Consider the following 20,602-nt stretch of genomic DNA (forward strand, 5'->3'; position numbering starts at 1 on the left):
CTGCCATGGCAGGGACACCTCCCACTGTCCCAGGCTGCTCCAAGCCCTGCCCAGCCTGGCCTTGGGCACTGCCAGGGATCCAGGGGCAGCCCCAGCTGCTCTGGGCACCCTGTGCCAGGGCCTGCCCACCCTCCCAGGGAACAATTCCTAATTCCCAATATCCCATCCAGCCCTGCCCTCTGGCAGTGGGAGCCATTCCCTGTGTCCTGTCCCTCCTTCCCTTGTCCCCAGTCCCTCTCCAGCTCTCCTGGAGCCCCTTTAGGCCCTGCAAGGGGCTCTGAGGTGTCCCTGGAGCCTTCTCCTCTCCAGGTGAGCAGAGGAGGCAGCTCCCTGAGCCTGGCTCCAGCCCTTGGCTTGGAGTGTCTCAGTGGCTCCTCTGGATTCCCACATGGCCCAGGCAGGCAGGGCTGGGCTCTCAGGGCTCAGGCAGCCCCAGCCCCCTGAGCCTGCAGCCTCCTGGCAGAGATGGCTGGAAAAGCCTGTGTGCATTCCTGAGTGCCCTGCAATAACAAATCGGGAACTTATTCAGGATTCTCCAGAGATACCCACACACCACACACAGGCTTCTCAGCTTTTATTCATTTATCCAAATCAGCAAATGCTGTTTTTCCATGGACAGCTCACCTTAGGGTAGCACCAGACTCCTGCTGCCTGCACAGCCACCCTAGCTGCAAGGAATGCTGCTTCACATCCTGCAGTTAAGGAATTGCCTCCTCAGGGATGTTCTATTGTCAAAGATCCCCTCCCTGCTGGGCCCTTGGGTGCTCTCACACCCCTTTGTTGAAGCCTTTACACCTGCAGCACCTGTTTGGGGCCTTTTTCCTTCACACACACACACACACTGCCACATCTCCCTCCTTTCCCCAGGCATTCTCATCTATTGGATAGATCCTGTTAATGCCCCAACCCTCCTTGATTCCAGCCTCAGACTTAGCAAAGCAAGCCCCAAATCCCTCTAGTCACCTTCCAGCCACTGTTCTGCACAGCCCCCCATGCTGAGGGCACTGCTGAGCCAGGGTTTTTCCCTTAGGAGTTTTTTTGGGGGGGGTTGCCTTGAGTACAAGGGAAACAGCACTAACACCCCCATATTACTGCAGCCAGAGGCACCACCAAGGCCAGGGAGAGAGCCTGGAACTCCCCAGTGACAGGGAATGAGAGACAAACCCTGAACACCCCTCCCAGCACAGCCTCAGCCCTCTGAGGAGTTTCTAGGGGTGCTGCATGAGGACAATTCCATCCCCCTCATCCAAACTCCTCAGGGTGAAGCTCCTGCAGCCTCACCCTGCAGCTGGCACTCAGTGCCCACATGCTCCATGGTGTTTGCTCAAGATGAAAAAACAGTGCCCTGTGCTAAGGGTGGGAGGTCAGCATGGGCAGGAAGCAGCACACAGAGGGGGGGACACTGCCAGGCACATGGGGGCACAGCTGAGAGGGCCATACCTGCCTGGGGCCAGGAAGCACAGACACTGCAGGCAGGCCAGTTGTCACCCCTGCCTGAAGGGACCCAGGCAGCTCATCAGAAGATGGAGCTGGATGGATTTTTATATTTGGGATCTGTGCCCAAAGTCCAAATAGCAGAAGGAACACACAGTTCCATCCTCCTCCCAAAGGGACTTATCGTGATTCACCAAGGTCATCACTCATAGACTTCAGATTTTGATTGTTGTGTTTTTCCCCCTTAGAGGATTCAGGAATAAATGGGAACACAGAGTGACTGGAAACCACTCTACACCAAAGTCCCTGGCACCCTCACCCCCTCCCAGGGATAGGCCTGGCCTTGGCAATGCCCACCCACAAATGCTCTGGCAGAACTCTTTCCCAGCACTAAAGCCTGCACATCAAAGGCAGGCAGGGCTGAGGAGCAAAGCCTGGCACCACAGCTCTGTCTGGGCTGTGGTTCCTTTGCCCACTCCCATGGGGCACAGACCTATCCCTGTTCCTGCTCTGCTGCCTGGGCACTTCCCTGCTTGCCAGAGGCAGGGGAAGCTCAGCAGTCCCAGCTCTCCCTTCTCTCTCTCCTGTCTTTCCAAGGGATCCCTGCCTTGCTGGGATCTTGGCACACCAGGCCAATGACCTCTGCCATAGAGCACTGACCACAAAGCCAAGTTCTTGGGGATGGAGTAACAGTGATGTCCTGCTTCTGGCCAGGACAGGGTTCATTTCTGCAGGACCAGGACCTCTCCTGTACACTTTTGTTATTACTGTTACTGTTCCTTATCTCAGTGCTGTTTCCAGTAAAATGCTTTTATTTCTACCAGTGATATTCAACTTTTGTGCCTCCAGTTCTCTTCTCCATCCCACCCCAGGGGAGAGGAGGTGAGGAGGGGGAGTGGGTGAGTTGGGAGTGTTTCAGTGAATGCCATTCCTAAACCACCAACGTGATCACACCCAACCCTGAGGAGAGCAAGAACCCAAAGTGAACCAAAGTGGGCTGGTTGGAGGAACAGGCTTTGAAGCCCAGATCTGGGGTGGCAGTAGAGCAGACATTCCAACTAGGAACAGGGCTGCAGTTTAAGCTCCACTGCAGCTCAAAGAGCCAAACATCACAAACTCCACTCCCTTCACCCCTCCACAACAAACTGCCTTTTTTATGGCCTCAGATCCATTCTCTGGGCCAATCCCCATGGCACAGGAGGAGCCAGGGACACGTTTCAGAGGCCCTGGGGAGCTTGGAATACAGGAAAGGATAATGAATTGATTGCTGTGTGCAACTGTCACCTTTCTACCACCACCCAGACCTGAACAACAAGGGCCACACAAAGCTTAAGGCAGACAAAACTTCTAGGCTTGGAGCTTCTCCTCCAAACCTAAACCTTTCAAACAAAGATCCTGGGAGCCTTGAGTCAGGCCCCAAGAGCAGCTGGTTGTTGTCCTCTGCTGTCCCTCGTCCTCCCAGCTGTGTTCTCTGGTGGCCATGGCCTCCTCGGTGCCCTGCAGGCTGCGGTGGCCCTTGGCAGAGGCCCCGTGCTCCCTCTCCCAGGCACACTCAGCTTCCGGGTGGAACGGTCACCCGACGTCAGAATTCCTGCAGCCACCAGGAGAAAGGGACAGTCACCGTCTGCTGGGACACGGGGACAAGGGGGCTACAGGTTTTCCAAAGGGAGAACCAAGCAGAGGGCAGCCAAGGATGAGAGCGCAGCCCTGGTGTGTGGGCTCCGAGCGAGCTCTGGGCACATGGCAGTGAGAGACGGTGTCCCCTCAGTGCCACAGCCTGGGACAGGGCAGGGCAGTTGTTTGTTCCCACTCACCCTCCTGGCTTGGTTATGGCTTTGGCCAGCTCTGCCCGCTCTGCCCCAGGGCTTGGAGCCTTTGGAGGTTTTGAGTCACAGTCTGCAGAGCTTTTCCTGAGGACAAACCAAAGGGAAAAAGGAGCATTAGGAAGGGGCCAGGAAGCAGGAAAGAACAGGCTGCTCTCAGCCACTGCTGTGCTGCTCCTGCTCTGAGAACAGGGGTGTCTCTACTGTCTGCAAGCTGCTGGGACAATTTCCTGTCACCAGGAGAACAGGACACAGGATTAGGGAGCCACTTCCCCAGCAGCTCTCATCACTGAGCAGGAGATGCAGGGACCACCCCCCACCTCCCAACCTGGACCTGCCACCAGGGGATGATGCAGAGCCCAAGATCTGCAGCAAGAACAGCACCAACTCCAGAGCCTGGAGACTTCCCTGAATGAGCAGAGATTCTCCCAACAACAACTCCTAACCACCAAACCCCACCCAGTCATGCCTTCCACAGCACAACAGCCCCTCCACATGCCTCCAGAGTCCTTCCCAGCTTACCCATCTCTCCCACACACTCCTCCAGCACAGCTGACAGCTCAGGCAAGCTCAGGGATTTCAGGGAAGGCGGCCACCCTTCCAGCACTGCAAGGACAGGGACACAGTTAATCCATCTGCAGCTCTCTGGGACAGAGCACACAAGGGGCTGGTGCTGCTGGGAAGCATCCCCAGCCAAAGGGATTCCAGTTAGGGCTTCTGAATCACATAGGAAGAGAGCTGGAGCTGCCTGTGCCAAACTGAGGGGTTTTCTGCCAATTCTACCACTTAGGAATTTACGTTTTTAGACTGCCTGGGTTGTTTATTAAGAGAATCTCAAAGAGATTAAGTGTAATGGACAGAAATCAATGGACAGGATCTCTGCTTGTCTCATTTCTAAGACAGGAGCAAAGAACAGGTCACAAGGAACATGTCACAGGCAGCAAGATAAGAGAGTCCCAGAATCATGGAATGATTTAGGTTGGAAGGGACCATAAAGCCCATCCCATTCCACCCCCTGCCATGGATAGGGACATCTTTCACTAGACCAGGTTGCTCCAAGTTCCCTTCAACCTGGCCTTGAGCACTTCCAGGGATTATTTACCAGCTCCTAGGGATAAGGAGCTGCTGGGTCAGGCCTGCCCAGCCACAGAGGTTGTCCCATGGATCCAACAGCAAAATCCCCACAACTGGGTTAGGGAACCAACCACCCCTTCTGGTTCAGACCCTGCTCCAGTGCACAGGGTGGTAACAAACCCGAGGTGCAGCCACAGGTCCCTGAAGCAGGGCTGTCACTGGGGCCTGTGTTACACCTCTGCATTTGAGTCACGAATGCCTGCCAGACCCCAAAACTGGAAGTGGCCTTTTCTCAGCATCCTTACTGAGAAACTCTGCAAGTTCCACTCCAAATACCCTGAGAACAAGAACTCAACTCACTCTAAGAGCCTGGCTGCTCATGCATTCCCAAATTCCAGCAAGGAAAGGCAAGCAGGGCTTTGCCCTGGGCTCACCTGGGCGCTCCCCGGGCCGCTCGCTCTCGCCGGTGCCGCGCTGCTCCCGCGTGTCCGGCGCTCCCTTGCCCGCCTGCTCCGGGGCCAGCCGGGACGACAGCTCTGCCTGGCAGCTCCTGCCAAAGCACACCCAGGCCATCAGCGGGACAGGGACAGCTGGCAGTGCCACTGCACGTCCTACAGCCTGCAGTACCTGCACGGGGTGCCCGGGCAGCGCCTCTAAGGCCCTGGGGTACAACCTGCTCCTTGCTGCTTCCTGCGAGGAGGAAGTGGTGCCTCAGCCCAAGCCTGGGGTGCTGGCACTGCTCAGCTCCCAGCCACTGCTCCCCATCTGCAGCCACAGCCAGCTCTGCACAGAGGAGCTGTGGGGGGACAAGACAAGGAGGGGCTGGGGTGAGCAGCAGGAAGCCCAAGCTAGGAGCTGTGTTGGTCTGCGGGAGAATGAGGCCCAGTTCAAGGTTTCTAATGGACAAAGGAAATGACCTCAGGAGAGGCATGAGGGGCACCCAGGTTCTCAGGCTGTCATCACCATCCCACCAATTCAAGCAGTTTATGTTCAGAGCACAGCAGGGCCCTTCTATAGCAGCCTCAGCTCCTCAGTCAGGGGGACAGGCCAGGCTCTGCCCCTTGCAGTGGGAATATTTATCTGCTGAGCTACTGGATCCAACTTCAGCTCACCCTGGCTTGGAAGCCAGCAGACCACACTCACTTGGGCTAGGATCCATAAGCAGCAGGACTTATTCCACTTTCAGGGATGTCCCTATTGTATCACTGGTTAGAACAAGGTCAGTGATACAACGAGTCAAGTCCAACTGGGGCCCAGAGAAAAGCACCACAAAAGCAGTAAAAGGAGTGTCAGGAAGTTAGTTAGATTATTCTGCCAGTTGTCACAGAGTTGCAAGAAAACTATTCTTCACTTGCAAGTTACTGGACATCCTTTGCCAGGGTATGGGGTAAAAACTCCTTTTTGTATTCAAAAAGGTCCTGGTCACCAAGTCTTACCCTGGGTAGGCACAGCCTCAGCCTTTTGGTTCCTTCTATTTGAAACAGGAGAACCCAGCACCCCCAAAAAGGCCACTTCCAGCTCAAACATCTGACCAAAACTTCACATGTGCTCCCATGGCTGTGGCTTTTCACTGGGGAAAGTCAGGCAGGATCCAAATGTGTTCAGGTGTCAGGTAAGCTCTCCTGCCTTACCCTGAGCATCACCTGTAAGGCTGCCAATATGGCCCCAAATCCCATTTCCCAGCAGTGTCAGTGTCACTTCCTGGGAATGACTTACTTGATCTGATCCAGCAGGACTCCAGCATCCGTGGTGATGGCCTGAGCGTCTCTGAGCTGGCACTGGATGGCATTCCAGGTCTCATCCCGCTCCATCAAACAGCTCTCAGCCACTGCACGCAGCTTCTGCTCCTGGCACACCTGGCCCTTCATCACCTGCACCTCTTCACACCTCTGCAGAAAAGCACACTGGGGATCAGGCTGGGGGCACTGAGCATCTCTCAAGTCACTGCTATTTTAATGTCTCAGGCAGCCAGAATATTCCTTTCCAGTGGGAAAGGAAGCTGGATGAAGCTTGTACAGTGAGTATAGGTTCTCTCCACACTAAGCCCAGCCCCACAGTTACAATTCCCCCTTGCTCTCTGTTTACAAAGTTACTTATGAGTCCAAATTTCCCAAAACAACACAAGTCTGTTCACCGATGACTGCACCATAAAAATGACACTGCTGGGAAAGAGTAGGAATTTGATTCCTGCCCCTGGCTCCTACAGTTATCAGTTGGATGGGAAACAGACAAAGCAGCACCAAGGATGAGGAGTGGGTAAGTTCTACTTGTGCTGTTTGTACACCAAGCGTGTCCACTCTAAGTTGTGGCTTGAGGTGAAGGAAAACCCACCAGAGGCACAACAAAACCACAGCACTGATGGCTTCCTGCAGGGCGTAGGGCCCTGAGGAGCTGGCAGCAGCCTCACCTTGTGCAGCTGGATGGCCAATTCCTGCATCTCCGCCTCCAGCCGGTCGGCGTAGGCCAACTCCAGCGCGTCGCTGGGCGGGCGGGCGCTGCTGTGCCAGCGCGCGATGGCCGAGGTCATCTTCCTCTTGGGGCCAAACAGCCTGGGGGACGGAACCAACACGGGTCAAGCCCTGCACCCCCTGTCCCTGAGCACAACAGGGCACCATGAGCACCTCTGCAGTGTCCTAGTCTCTTAAAGGTGCCTCCAGAAGCAGGAGCGTGTTACAGCTGAGGATACGGGGATGTTAAAGTGTGGGAGGCAGCCAAAAGAGAGCAGCACTCCCCAGCTACACATTCCTGACCAGGCTGGATGTGGTTTGTAGGGGGAAGCTGGGACAGACAGGACAGGACAGACACTCACGTGATGCCTATTTCCTTCAGGTCACTCTCTGTGAGGGTCAGGAAGATCCGGAGATCCACATCTTGCTCCTCAAACACCTGCAGGTATTTCAGGCACCCAATCTCCTCAAGGAATGTTGCCAGGTCCTGCAGCCCAGACAAAAGAAACTTAGTTACACCCTCTCAACAAAAGCATCACCATTCCTCCTAATTATAAATATTTGCTTCTTCATGCTGTTGTAACACCTTTCTGGGTTCCAGCAGCAACCACAACTTCTCACGGTTCCCTGCCCTTCCATAGTCACACACCAGGACTGGCCTCTGCTGCAGCCACACCTCTTCTAACAAGTGCAGAGCAGAATGACACAGAATCAGCTACCCCAGCCCACCCCACTGCCAAGTCTGACAGACCCACAGGCCTGAAGGGTCTAGGAAACCGCTCCCAGCAACAGCAACATCTCAGCAAACAGCTTCTCTACAAGAAATTGCTGTTTCACAAGCATTTAAGTTTGGAACACAAAGTGTTTTGGTAACTGTGGAAAAGCCTCCCACCCCTGGCACAGTGACAGAGCCTGCAGGACAGGTCTGTGCTTACCTGGGGCCCTGTGTAGGCAGGGGGCTCAGGAAGGACCAGGTGCTGGCAGCAGCCCCCAGCCCTCCCCAGGCACTGGCTCCACTGGCTGTCACTGTTGCTGTAGCGGGTCTTGCCCTTAAAGCTCTTGGCTTGTTTCCGACTTGGGGGGCTGTTGGTGTGGTCAGAGTCCTGGAAAAGAAAAAAACCACCCACAGAATGGAAAGGATGATTGTGCAGAGATGGCAGGATCAGGGGGGGCTGACAAGTGCAGGCTCCTTCAAGACCTAAAGGCCCTTTTGTACTGCAGCCCCAGAGCTGCCTTGACCCATGTGAGCTGTGAGTGACCTCCAACCTCTTCCCCTTCCTTGGTTTTCCTGTCCCTGGAAGAGCCTTTCCTCACCCATCCTGGTCCTACAGGCTCCCATGGCAGTAGAGTCTCCCATGGGTGAAAGCACTGCCCAAGCTGAAGGCAAATAAAAGTAAATCTACCTCATTGCTTTCCAAGGAGCCTTCACTGCTGACTCCTGGGACTCTAATTAGGTATTCACTGCTGCTGCTGCTGCTGCTCCTGATGGTTCCCAAGCTGTTGCTGGACAAAGCACTATCCTCTGGAAAGGAACAGGAAAAAAAATAGTGAAGTACAACTTTGTTACATTCTGGTTTAGTTACAATTACCAGCAAAACCTCCCGGAGGTGTAAAGGAAGGTGAGATTCAGAGCAAGGCTTCATGTGCAGCACTCAGCACACAAGATGACCCTGAGGCAGATTTCACATCTGATCCCCAGCACCCATCTTTCCCAAGTCTGTTTGCCACCAGAGACACTTCTGGAAACAGCCATACTCTGTCTTCTTCTCACCCCCCTTCAGACTATTTGTACAAACTGATGTAATTACCACACTGAGCTTTATCTTGTGTAGCTAAACCATCCCAGCCTTCCCTCAGGAGAGACATTCCAATCTCAGCATCTCAGTGGGACAGGAAGCCAAGGCCTGGCCTCCCAGCCAGGTGTGCACTGCATTTCTGAGACAGTGACTTACCCCTGCTGCTGCTGCTGTCCACGTCCAGGTCGTTGATCGGGGAGGTGACGTCCCTGTGCCGGATGACACCTGGCACACAGCTGCCATCGTTGCTGAAGGTGACGTAGCCCTGAGGGGGCACCTGCTCTGTGTGCAACAGGAAGGGAGAACAGAGATTAGGATGCAAGCTAGTCAGGGAGGCTCCTGCAGAAAATGTAACCACTTCTGGATCTGAAAATAACCAAAAGGAGAGACTGTGCTCACAACTGACAAGTTTCATTCTAAAAAGCACAGAGAGCACCTGAGAAAAGCAGGTTCCTGCAGTTCCCCCACATGACCCCACAGCACATGAACTTCATTTACATGCTTACATTGAAAGAAAGCCAGAGAAAACACCTTATAGCAGAGATGTACCTTAAACAGCAGCTTCCAGCACTCCCTCATCTTGTTATATTCAAATTAGAAAGGAGAGAAAGAGCTGCTTAGGAGAGCAGCCCTGCACACCCTGCAGAACCAACACCCCTGCAGCTGTGCTAAAACACCAGGAGAATCCCACTGGCATTTAAGCTGACAGAGTCATTCCAATACAGCCTGGGGGATACCACAGACTTGTGTTAAAAAGAATGAACTGAGCTTTGAACATGCTTCCAAATCCATAATCTTGGTTATTCCAGGCAACCAGTCTGAGAAATACTTATGACAGACAGTAAAACAAACCTCCTAGGACTGCATCAGGATGTCTAACTGGGATCATCTTTCTCTTGGTCTATTGCAAAGGTTTTGCAATTTCATTTTTAGAAGAATTTCAAGCATCAGGGAAGGCAAAACTCACAAGTTCACTCTTATGATCAATGATTTCTCAACCACTGTGAGCACCTCCCTGTCATCAGCTTCAGAAGGGGTCTCAAACTTTTGAGCCTGCCTAAAAAGGGAAACTGAACTATTCTCAAGAGTCAGGGGAACAGCAGTTGAGGTGAGACCAGAAAAGTATCCCACTCATCAATATCCAGCCTTGACAAGAGAGTTCAGGGGATTTTCTTTCTAATCCAGACACTGGACAGTGAACACCTTCATAAAGGTGTTCATAAAAGCTATCTTTGTCCTGTATGAACCCCAAATGAATCCCAGCAAATCAAAAACAGACAGCAGGAACAGCTGCAGTGCATTTGAGGTCTCAGGGGACTGTCCCTCAGGCTCCCAACTCTCCTCACCATAGCAAGACTGCTTCCTTCCCCCAAGGCCAATTGCTGTGATCTTGGCCAAGGCCTGGGGCCCCTCATGGATGCTGGGACCCTTGGTCCTACGTGCAGGTCTCTGTCTCTGGGGAGCAGAACATGATTCATCTGAAGAACTCAGCTCCTCATAGTTGCCTGTAGTTCAAACAGAGGTTGTTAATAGCACAGGAAGTCATTTGCCTGTTTTACTTGCTACTGGTCCTATAAGTGCAGTGGAAAGAAAAAGAGAAATGTTAAAGAGTGGAACAGCTAACCTAGATCAGAAAGGGCCAGCAGACAAGAGTTGTTGGATTCATGCCTCTTTCATCCTCAGAAATGCTGGAATTCCCAGGATAGACCAGGTAGCACTACCCCATCTACCCAGTATAACATACTTCCAGACTATCAAACACCTCACTTCAGGTTCATCTTAAAATGAACAAGGTCAAACATCTGTTACCTGGACCCCTGCAGAAGACCTTGGGCACTGGGGCTGCATGCAAATCTATCAGCCCCACAATCTTGGTGTGGCCATACTTCATGGCCAGGGTCCGTGCTGTGGCTCCAGTGTTATCTCTGACATCTGCCTTCACTCCCTGCAGAAAAAACACCTGGTTAAGTGCACATGGCAGAGGGCAGTATAAAAAAATATATATTTATATCAAAAAACCACCAAAATTTTCTTAGCTCCTCCAGCAGCAATACAGGCTCACCTTTGACAGACAGCTCAAGCTGCACTAATACCCTGAATGCCTTTCTAGTTATCTCCAATTCCTGAATGCCAAATAGCCCAGGGCTCTTGTGCACTGCCACTGGGAACAGGTTTGTTTGATCTCAAGTGTTTTGCATTGCTGCCTCCTTCTGGCAGTAAGCTGGACCAGTCAAATGGGATTTAAACCAAACTGTGTAAGAGCCCTGCATGCTCATGAGCTTTTGGATGCAGATGTCCAGTAGCCTGAGCATGCAAGCCTGTAAACACAATAGAAAAATTACAGCTTCAGTTGTTTCCTAATTCAGTCATTATTCAGTTACATCTGGACAGTCAGACCTCACTCCTATTCCTACAAGGCCAGTGTAAATTCATGGTATCAGCCTGCAGAAAGCAGATACTTTGAAAACAGTCCTGAAAGTCTGGGACTTCAGAGGTGACTGTCATCAAGGAGCAAACATAACACTGTCAACAAAAAGCACGGTGTCAAATCTGTGGTAGTTCCTCTGAGGGCTGGAACCAGACTTTCAGCTACCCAGAGAACTGTCAGGACACTTACATGATTGAGAAGGTACTGAACAATTATCTCATGGCCAGAAGCAGCTGCTTCCATCAGAGGAGTGTAACCATACACTGGCTCCCTGGGGAGAGAACACACACATGGACAGGTATAACACCTCATGCTTTGCCACTCTCTAACAGAGCATTTCCACCCCTCAACCTCTGCTGATCACAGACTCCATGATGTACTGGCTGTCCTGTTGTAGGATTGATTCCCTGTAGAGATTCAGTGCTCTTAAACTGGCTGCACAGCAACAGATTACTCTTCCAGCTGCACATCTGCCTTTAAGAGCCCAAATCACTTGCAGGAGCTAATAAAGTAAGAATCTCTTGTTGCCCTCGGGCAATTCCACGTGCATAAATGTGTGCTGGTCCCAAGGCATAGGAATGCAGGGCACACTTCAAAAACCAACCTGAACTCTGAGTATATAAAAAAAAAATCAATAAAAAGACTTATGAAGTGCACTTGAGTTCAGAAGGTGTCAGTGTGCAGCTGATAATTAAACAAGCAGTAAATCTAATTTAATAAACAGTGACAACATGGGCAGACTTCAATTCAGTCTGCAGGTCACCTGTCCCTGTATTAGCTGTGCCACATCCTGAGGTACAGGGGGAAGACAAAAGCAGGTGTCTGTTGGAGTGTGTTCATCTGCCACCTGTTGCTTTCATACTGAATGACAAATGACAATGAAATTATTGCCAGCCAGGAGTCTATGTACATGGAACTCTAATCATAGTTCTGTTATTTCTGAGGCCTGCCTTTTACAGCTTTCCCAAAACCCTCTGATTTTAAGGATTCCCACATGAAATGACAGATTCCTCCTTACTTGCAGTTGGCATTTGCCCCATTCTCCAGTAAGAACTTGACCATCTGCTGATGCCCAGCGCTGGTGCAGTGGAACAAGGCAGTCCAGCCATGGATGTCCTTCATCTCCAGCTCTGCCCCTTGCTGCAAGAGAACAGACAATATTCCTTACTGCATCTGCTCTGCTCAGGCTTTCAGCTAATGCCCTTTTATGCTGGGACACCAGGAGTTTAAATTAAATCCCACCACAAAGCAGACCTCACACCAGAACACAGTGGCAGCTTGTGGATAATCCCACCCTGAGCATTTACAGCACATGCTGTGGCTGCACCTGTGTTCATGGGATACACACCTGTAGAAGGAAGTAAGCCACACTCTCATTGCCACAGCTGGAGGCCAGCATGAGGGGAGTCTGCCCTTCTGGGGTGGGGATGTTCACGTTCACTCCCGCTTCCAGCAGCAGGTGCACGATGTTGTCATGGCCAATGTAGGAAGCGTACATGAGTGGGGTCCAGCCCCCACAGTTCCTCTGGTTCAAATCCAGGTCTCCACTAAGGAACAGAGGAAAGAAATCACACGAACTGCTGTGCTGGAGCTGTGAACCACAGCTGGCTTCTGCAAACTCTTGTTATCATCTAGCACTGAAGCCTGCATGGGAATTGCTACCAGCTCCAGCACAACCTCCCCCAGACTGCAGGACCACAGAATGCTTTGGGGTAGAAGGGACCTTAAAGACCACCTCATTCCACCCCCTACTAAAACACTCAGGAGGTCAATTTTATCAGCAGATTTGCCCCTGGAAAGTGTGCCAAGAACCCTTTGGGAGCCCCAGTGATGTGCCCCTGTTGCCCCAACCAGTGAGGCATGGGTGCCAAGCACACCTGCAGCAGGTGGCAGCGGCCCTGCCATCGGTGCCAAGCACACCTGCAGCAGGTGGCACCAGCCGTGCCATCGGTGCCAAGCACACCTGCAGCAGGTGGCACCAGCCGTGCCATCGGTGCCAAGCACACCTGCAGCAGGTGGCAGCGGCCCTGCCATCGGTGCCAAGCACACCTGCAGCAGGTGGCAGGGGCCGTGCCACCGGTGCCAAGCACACCTGCAGCAGGTGGCAGGGGCCGTGCCATTGGTGCCAAGCACACCTGCAGCAGGTGGCACCGGCCCTGCCATCGGTGCCAAGCACACCTGCAGCAGGTGGCAGCGGCCGTGCCACCGGTGCCAAGCACACCCGCAGCAGGTGGCAGGGGCCGTGCCATTGGTGCCAAGCACACCTGCAGCAGGTGGCACCGCCCATGCCATTGGTGCCGAGCACACCCGCAGCAGGTGGCACCGGCCCTGCCATCGGTGCCAAGCACACCTGCAGCAGGTGGCAGGGGCCGTGCCATCGGTGCCAAGCACACCTGCAGCAGGTGGCAGGGGCCGTGCCATTGGTGCCAAGCACACCTGCAGCAGGTGGCACCGGCCGTGCCATGCCCAGCCCAGCCCCTCTCACCGCTGGATGCACTCCTGCACCACTTGGTACTGGCCGACGGAGGAGGCCGTGTGCAGGTCCAGGGGCACGTCCAGCTCCTCGCGGCACAGCACGGGCCCCACCCCGTGCCACATGGACAGGCTGCGGCTCAGCAGCTCCGACTCGCTGGCCTCGTCGCTCAGCTCCGACATCCTGCCCTGAGGAGCCAAAGCAGAGCACAGCACTCAGCTGCTGATCCCTGTTTTCCATACAGTTACAGCTCCACGCTGCCACAGGCTTGGAAGGTGAGGTGTGGGGCTTCAAATTCTTACCTCAATTTTGATTGACTCCTCAACCCAAAACAATAATTGCTGCTGAGAAGATTTTATTGGAAGTTTTCTCTTGCTGTAGAAAACTCTGGGATTCCAATACACTGGAAAAATAAAAGGCAATAATGCTAAAGCCTACAGTTTTCAAATCTCATTTTAAGATTGCAGAAGCAGTGGCTTTATTTCCTGCCTGCCTAATCCAAACATGCCTAAGGCAGCTTTGAATAACCTCGACAAGAGAAGACTAAACATCTATTTAAGACCTCAAGGTAGGCTTAGTGTTTTACAAAAGGATGCAATTCTTGCTCTGAATGTTTTATAATGCAGGGAGAGAATTAAGAATTCATGTCTCAGACATTCCTGGTCTTGTCCATCTGTCTTGCATTACAGGATGGTCCTGATTAAATTAAGACACGGTCATTAATAATGACAACTGCCCACTGCTCCCAAAACCACTCTGTCACCTGAAGAGGGTGCACCCTCCACTGTCACCAGGTTGTAAGCAGATTGTTTCTACCAGTTCTTGTTTCAGCCCTTCAGAGGCAGCCAGCCCCATCTCAGTGAATCCTGAACATGCTGAAACACAGGGAGCAGCAGCACACCTACCCATTCATTATCCGAGCACACCCCACTCCTGCAGACACATCTTAATTACAGAGCTCCTCCACTCCAGGACTGCCTGAAAGGTTTATCCCAGGCCCAGCCTTAGGGAGCAACTGCAGAGGAATCATTTGAACCTCGCACAGGAGAGCGTTCTTGTCTGGCACTCCATGAAGAGCTGCTCAGCACATCAGTGATTCCAGGATTCACTGCTCAGCACAGCTGCATCCAGCAGCTGAGGGCTTCAGCTGCAGCTCCAGGACACAGGATCCCAGAGTGGTTTGGTTGCAAGGCAGCACTGGGTGTCACCTCACCCAACCTCCCTGCTCAGGCAGGGTCCTCTGAGCACATTGCACAGGGCTGTGTCCAGGTGGAATATCTGAATATCTCCAGGGAGGGAGATCCACAGCCTCTCTGGGCAGCTTGCTCCAGGTAATCCCATGGGAATTTTCCCTCTCTGTAGTCTCCCTGCCCACCATACAGCACTCCTGGGGTTTGCCTGGTCCCTCTGCATAAGCTAAGCCAACATGAAGTCCTTCTTCTTCCTGGTAACTTCTTACCAATTTAACTCCTTGGATTCATTCTGGGGTCAGGCAAATGCCAAATGAGGAATAGAAGAGAGCAGGAACAGGTTTTTCAGCAGCAGCTGCTCCTCAGATTCCCTCAGCTGTAACATTTCAAGACCATACTCCTGTTTTCTGAGCAACTGGGAGTCTTTACCTTGCAAGCACCAGCCCCTTTTCTTGTACTATATAAAGAAAACTCCTTTCATTCCTACCTCTTCAGTCCCCACCTGGATCCCTTCTCTCCCACCCTCCTTTTGTTCCCCTCCTTCATGCTCAGCTTGTTAAGACTACAAAAGCACCATCTATTGTATTCCATCAGCTGGTAAGAAATTATTTCCCTTTAAAAATATCTGCACAAGGACCTACTTTGCCTGACAGCAGCAATTTGTAGTGCACTGGGCAACCCAGAGGCCTCAGGCAGGAATAAGGGAAGGGCCTGAACACCTCACAATCAAAACACAGGGAGAGCTAAGTGGACTGAAGTGGATCATAAGGGGGAAAGTAGGAGTGTCCCACTAAAACAGATTAAAGCTGCCCCAGGGAGGCCAAAAGGCAGTGAAAGGAGGTAGAATCCAGGGCAGTTTGTAGAAGCACGTTGAGGTGCAAGTGAAGCTCATTGTTCTCTACCCTCCTTGTTAAGTGGGCACATTAATTACAAACCACTCAGGTGTTTGGTCTTTGTCAGAATCAGCCACTCTCAGGTACAAGTTACCAATGCAGCCTTGGTGAGGTGATCCACAGTCACAGGACAGAACATCCAGGACCTTCAGCCTCCTACACCTCCCCTGTGCTCTGCCTACAAATTTGCTTTTTACTTTTTAAAGCTCTGAGATTTCCCCTCACACTGAACTTTAGCAGGTTGTCAGCTCTGCAGGCACCTGAGGACAGCTGCTCACAACCTCCAGGACAACAAGAGTGATCAGAACCCTCAGGACTGAAATGACAAGACCTGAATGAAACAAAATTGGGGTTGTCTGGTGCAAAGAGGAGGAGCCTGGAGGGGACATGTGACACGAGCATCCAATACACAATAATCCATCATATCATGGAATACCAGGATGGTTGGGGTTGGAAGGGACCTCAAAGCCCATCCAGTTCCACCCCCTGCCATGGGCAGGGACCCTTCCACTATCCCAGGTTGCTCCAAGTCCTGTCCAACCTGGCCCTGGACACTGCCAGGGATGCAGGGGCAGCCAGAGCAGAACCTAAGAAGCTCAAGTCATTGCACAGAACACTTTAGATAAAGCCCACAAAAACCCCTGCAAAAGTAAACATGAGAGTACTGAGGGACACTGGGCTACCAAGAATAAGTTTGCCAAAGACCTCCTGAACATTGACAGGCTGTTCCCCTGCTTTGGGACATAGTGACAAGTTCACATTTGCTTTCAGCTGGGAGAGAGTTCCTTGTCCTGCCAGCAGCTGGCACAGGCTGCTTTTGGATTCAGGATGAGGAGAGTGCTGATAACACACTGATGCTTTGGTTGCTGCTATCCAGTGCTTACCCTACACCAAGGACTTTGAGCTTCCCATGCTCTGCTAGCAAGGAGGTGCCCATGAAGCTGGGGAGGCTGACCCAACCTGGCAGAGGGATATTCCATTCCACAGAGCATGGAATTCATGTACTCTCAGTATGGGAGCTGGGAGAGGCCAATCACAGCTGGGCCATGGAATGGGAATCAGCAGGTGCTGAGCAATCATGTTGCTTTTGAGTTTCTTTTGGGATTATTTTCTCATGATAATTGTTATTATCATTATGTTTTACCTTGCTTCAATAATTAAATTGTTCTTACCTCAAGCCATGAGGTTTTTTATTTTCTTTTCTGATTCTCCTCCCCATCCCAGTGGGATGGAGCAGGGAAAAGCAGCAGCCTGGTACTTGGTAACCAGGTGGGGTCAAGCCATGACACCTGTGAGGCTGCTGTTGTTATTTTTATTCAATTGAATCCATCAGCACTCAGCTATTTGTCAGGGTCAGAGCTCCGCAGTGCTGGGGCAGCAAACCCCACACTGCCCTGGATTTAGTTGGAGCAAATCTCAAACTAAATCCAGGGCAGAGAAAAAATAAATTTAGTATGAAAACTGACACAAAAAGCACTTTAGAGCCACACTACAACAAATGGGAGGTGATTTGAGAAGCAACCAGTCCCCAGCACAGAACAAATGCAGCACTGCCTGTTAATCACCCTCAGCAGGCACTGCTCAGCTCCAGGCTCTGCCCAGTTCACTCTCTCACATCCTCTGCCACAAGCACAGGTGACATCCACACGTGTCCTTCTGTCCCAAAATAGGGACACCCAGGACACCACAAGTGTGGAGGCTGCTGGGGGTTCCAACTGAGCCAGTAAACTGACAAGAGAGAGATATGGAATATCCTGAGTGGGGAGGGACCCCCAGGATCACTCAGTCCCACCCCAGGCCCTGCACAGACCCCCAACACTCCCACTCTGTGCCTGGGCATTGTCCAAGCTCTCCTGGAGCTCTGGCAGCCTCGGGGCTGTGCCCATTCCCTGGGGAGCCTGGGCAGTGCCAGCACCCTCTGGGGATGAACCTTTCCCAAAATCCAGCCTGACCTGCCCTGGCCCAGCTCCAGCCATTCCCTGTCCCTGTCCCAGAGATCAGAGCTGCCCTGGGGAGGAGCTGCAGCCCCCCTGAGCTCTGCCCTCAGTCTCCTTGTCCAGCTGAACAATCCAAGTGCCCTCAGCTGCTCCTCAGACCCTTCCCCATGCCCAGCTCCCTCCTCTGGAGGCTCTCCAACAGCTTTAGATCCTTCTGATATTGTGGTTGCCCTCAGGACTCGAGGTGAGGCCCCACCAGGGCAGAGCAGAGCAGGAACACACTCCCCTTCCGCTCTATTTCCACTAAACCAACAACAGCTTATCAGAGGGAGTAAAAAAAGCCTCGCTGCATTTCTTTTTAAGTGCAATTGTTACCAGCTCAGCCACAACAGGAATCAGAACATCTCATTTTTGCAGCGTATCATCCTCAGCTAGCACAAATCACAGCTGCAGGAACCACACCAGGTTCATGAGGTGGGTGTGAAAAAACATTCCTGGATCCACAACACCCGAGTTCAATCCTACCCAAATCTGTTGAAAATACACAAAATACACCAAGCTCTTCATCTTTTAATGCTTGGACTCAATCACTTAAAGGTCCTTTCCAAGCTGAGTGATTCTACCCCGAGCCTGTCACTCTCAGGCACATTAAAACACCTCAAACAACCTCAGAAAAACGAGGTAAGAGGCACAAAAGCACTTGAGCAGCCACATTAGGGAGCACAGTGCCCTGCCAGGCGCTGTGCCCGCCAAGGCAGCCGGACACGGCACCCGCACGGCTCGGCCCGGGCTCGCTCCGGTCACACAACAACGCACCTGAGGCGAACGGAGCGGCTGGAGCCGCCACACGCCTGTTACCGAACATCGCACAGCGGAACGGCTCCGGGGCCGTTATCCCCACACCTGCCTCCCTCGCGGCCCTGCCAGCAGCGCGGCCTCAGCATCGCAGACTTCAGCGAGCGGGCAGGAACCGCTGCGGCCACGGGCAGACCGAGTACGGGTAGTGCCCGGGGCCAGCCCCAGAGGTGAGTGCCGCCCCTACTGCTGCTGCTCCCGGCCGCTGTCCCGTCCCAGCCCCGCAGCTCCCTCACCTGCACCCCGGTGAGCGCCGCCGCCGGAAGTAGTCCCGCCCGCGCAAGGCATGCCGGGAGCGTCCCCGCCCTCACGGGCCGCGGACTACAACACCCAAGAGCCCCCGCGGCGCCAAGCCAATGGGAGGAGCCCGTTTGAGGGGCGGGGCGAAGGGCAGCCAATGGGGTTGGGGCTGGCCGCGGGCGGTTGTAGCGAGCAGCTCCCGAGGACGCGGCCTCGCAGCGCTGTCCCCGGCCCTGCGCTCGTCCCGGTGCTGCCGGTTCTCTGTGCCCGCCGTCCGGCCCGGCCCGGCCCGGCCCGGCGCTCAGCGGGGCGGTGGGCGCCGTGAGTGAGGGCAGGGGGGCGGGGCGGGGCCGGGAGCGGGAGCCGCGTTGCCATGGGGACGGTGCGCGTGCGCCCGCGGCCGCCATTGCGGGGCTGTGAGTGGGGCCCCTCAGCGAGCCCCGACCCTGGCCCGGGGCTCCCACCGGGGCTGCCAAGCTCTGCCTCCCACCATTGCGGTATCCTCACCGCCTCTCCTTCCCAGCACACGTCAGTTCTCGTCACAAGGAGAAGCTCAGGGTTTCAAGTCTCAGAGTCATGGAGTCGTTAAGGCTGGAAAAGACCTCCACGATCATCAAGTCCAGCATCCGACCTCCGTGCCCAAGCTCTCCAGAAAGCGCTACTGCTAACAAGTGTTTGTTTTGGACACAGAGCGCTGCTTGCTCCCCCAGAGGATGCTGCATTAGCTGACTGACCAGTCAGATCCAGTGTCCATCCATAACCTTGGGATATTTATCTCGGATTTGGCACAGGGAGCCATCCTAGGCACTTTGTTTTATCCCCATGGGGCTCTTCTGACCCTTGGCAAGCTTTGCTCAGTGTCAGAGCACAGTGCTCCAGCTGTGAGGATTTCCCTCTTTCTTATCTATGTGAAATTCAGGGTTTGTCTCACACCAAAAAAACATCATAGATGAGGCCTATAAAGTATCTACAGAGGCAATTTGCAAGTTATAAACTTCTCAGGGAGATAATTGAGTTTAACTTCACATTCTGAGGAGTGTTCCTGGCCAATGCAGATAACAGTGTCAGTGTGATCCCTTGAGCAGTGATTTCAGTCCTGAACAACACTTAAAATAATAAAAATGTGATAAAATAATCACATTGTTCCTTCAGCGATGAACATACGTCCATGGAATCACGGAATGGTTTGGGTTGGAATAATAAGCACATGTAAAAATCACACAGTCACCAACCTCCCATGGTCCTTGTGGGTCTCTTCCAGCCCTGGGTATTCTGTGAAACCTCTGAACCAGAAATCATTTACTCTCATGTTTGACTGCCCAGAAAACCATGTGATTGTAGCATAAAATGTGAAGGTTTTCTCTGAGGGTGAATGATCTGACCTCTTAGCTCAGCTGCAGTTCCTACTGTGCTGTCTCAACTTCTCATGGACATCAAGGAACAGGAGGAAAGAATCCAATTTAGAAACACTTTGAGAGATCAAAATCCATACATGTGTCTGTTCTTAACTATTTTTTAAAATAAAAATCCAGTGAAAACAAAAGTAAACATGAATCATATGGAAGGTTCTCTGCCCATGGCAGGTGGGTAGGAGAGAGACTTTAAGCTCCATTCCAACCCAAACCATGATGAGATTCTATGGCTTTGTGATCATTTTATCTGTCCTTTGGGTAGGGAGGAGGGGAATGTGAGGGAATTTGGAAAGAGGAGTCAATCCAGCTGAGAGCAGAGGTGTCAGCTTTGCTGCCTTTGCTCTGTTCCTGTCCCATCCCTGCAGGCAGAACATGGGAACATGCATGGAGAGGACACAGTTACAGCACTCTGGCTAAAAATCCCCAAAATTTCTTTATAAATGAGGGGCCAAACTGCCCTGGGGTGTGTGTGGTGAGTAGGGCAGACAACTCTCAGCCCTTTCTGAACTCAGGTGCAAAGGAATAGCTCCAAAAATGCAGAATTTTAACATTTCCTGCTGGGAGTGCTGGCAATTCCTCACACACTTTGTCCTTGTTTTG

At 52.7% G+C, this 20,602-nt stretch overlaps 2 protein-coding genes across 2 annotated transcripts in view; one reads left to right on the forward strand and one right to left on the reverse strand.

The window, feature by feature from the left end:
• Window positions 1–559: 559 nt before the first annotated feature.
• Window positions 560–18,655, reverse strand: ANKS3 (ankyrin repeat and sterile alpha motif domain containing 3). Its single transcript, XM_071444470.1, has 18 exons — window positions 18,587–18,655; window positions 13,778–13,878; window positions 13,488–13,663; window positions 12,351–12,549; window positions 12,021–12,142; window positions 11,192–11,273; window positions 10,384–10,519; window positions 9,921–10,079; window positions 8,731–8,856; window positions 8,182–8,300; window positions 7,714–7,881; window positions 7,141–7,265; window positions 6,739–6,880; window positions 6,048–6,220; window positions 4,766–4,881; window positions 3,780–3,863; window positions 3,249–3,344; window positions 560–3,025 (listed from the first exon to the last, which is right to left on the reverse strand). The coding sequence occupies exons 1-17, from the start codon at window positions 18,636–18,638 to the stop codon at window positions 3,262–3,264; spliced, it is 2,163 nt and encodes a 720-aa protein (XP_071300571.1). The 5' UTR covers window positions 18,639–18,655; the 3' UTR covers window positions 560–3,025; window positions 3,249–3,261.
• A 92-nt stretch (window positions 18,656–18,747) lies between these two features.
• The window catches only part of DNAAF8 (dynein axonemal assembly factor 8), a 102,902-nt gene continuing 101,047 nt past the window's right edge, over window positions 18,748–20,602 (forward strand). The window contains exon 1 of the mRNA XM_071444471.1: window positions 18,748–18,911. Coding sequence (XP_071300572.1) covers window positions 18,748–18,911 — 164 coding nt within the window. The remainder of the gene's footprint in view (window positions 18,912–20,602) is intronic.

The sequence above is a fragment of the Agelaius tricolor genome, unplaced genomic scaffold (assembly GCF_023055355.1).
Source record: "Agelaius tricolor isolate 1412-34295 unplaced genomic scaffold, bAgeTri1.0.p SCAF_19, whole genome shotgun sequence".
Classification (NCBI taxonomy): Eukaryota; Metazoa; Chordata; class Aves; order Passeriformes; family Icteridae; genus Agelaius; species Agelaius tricolor.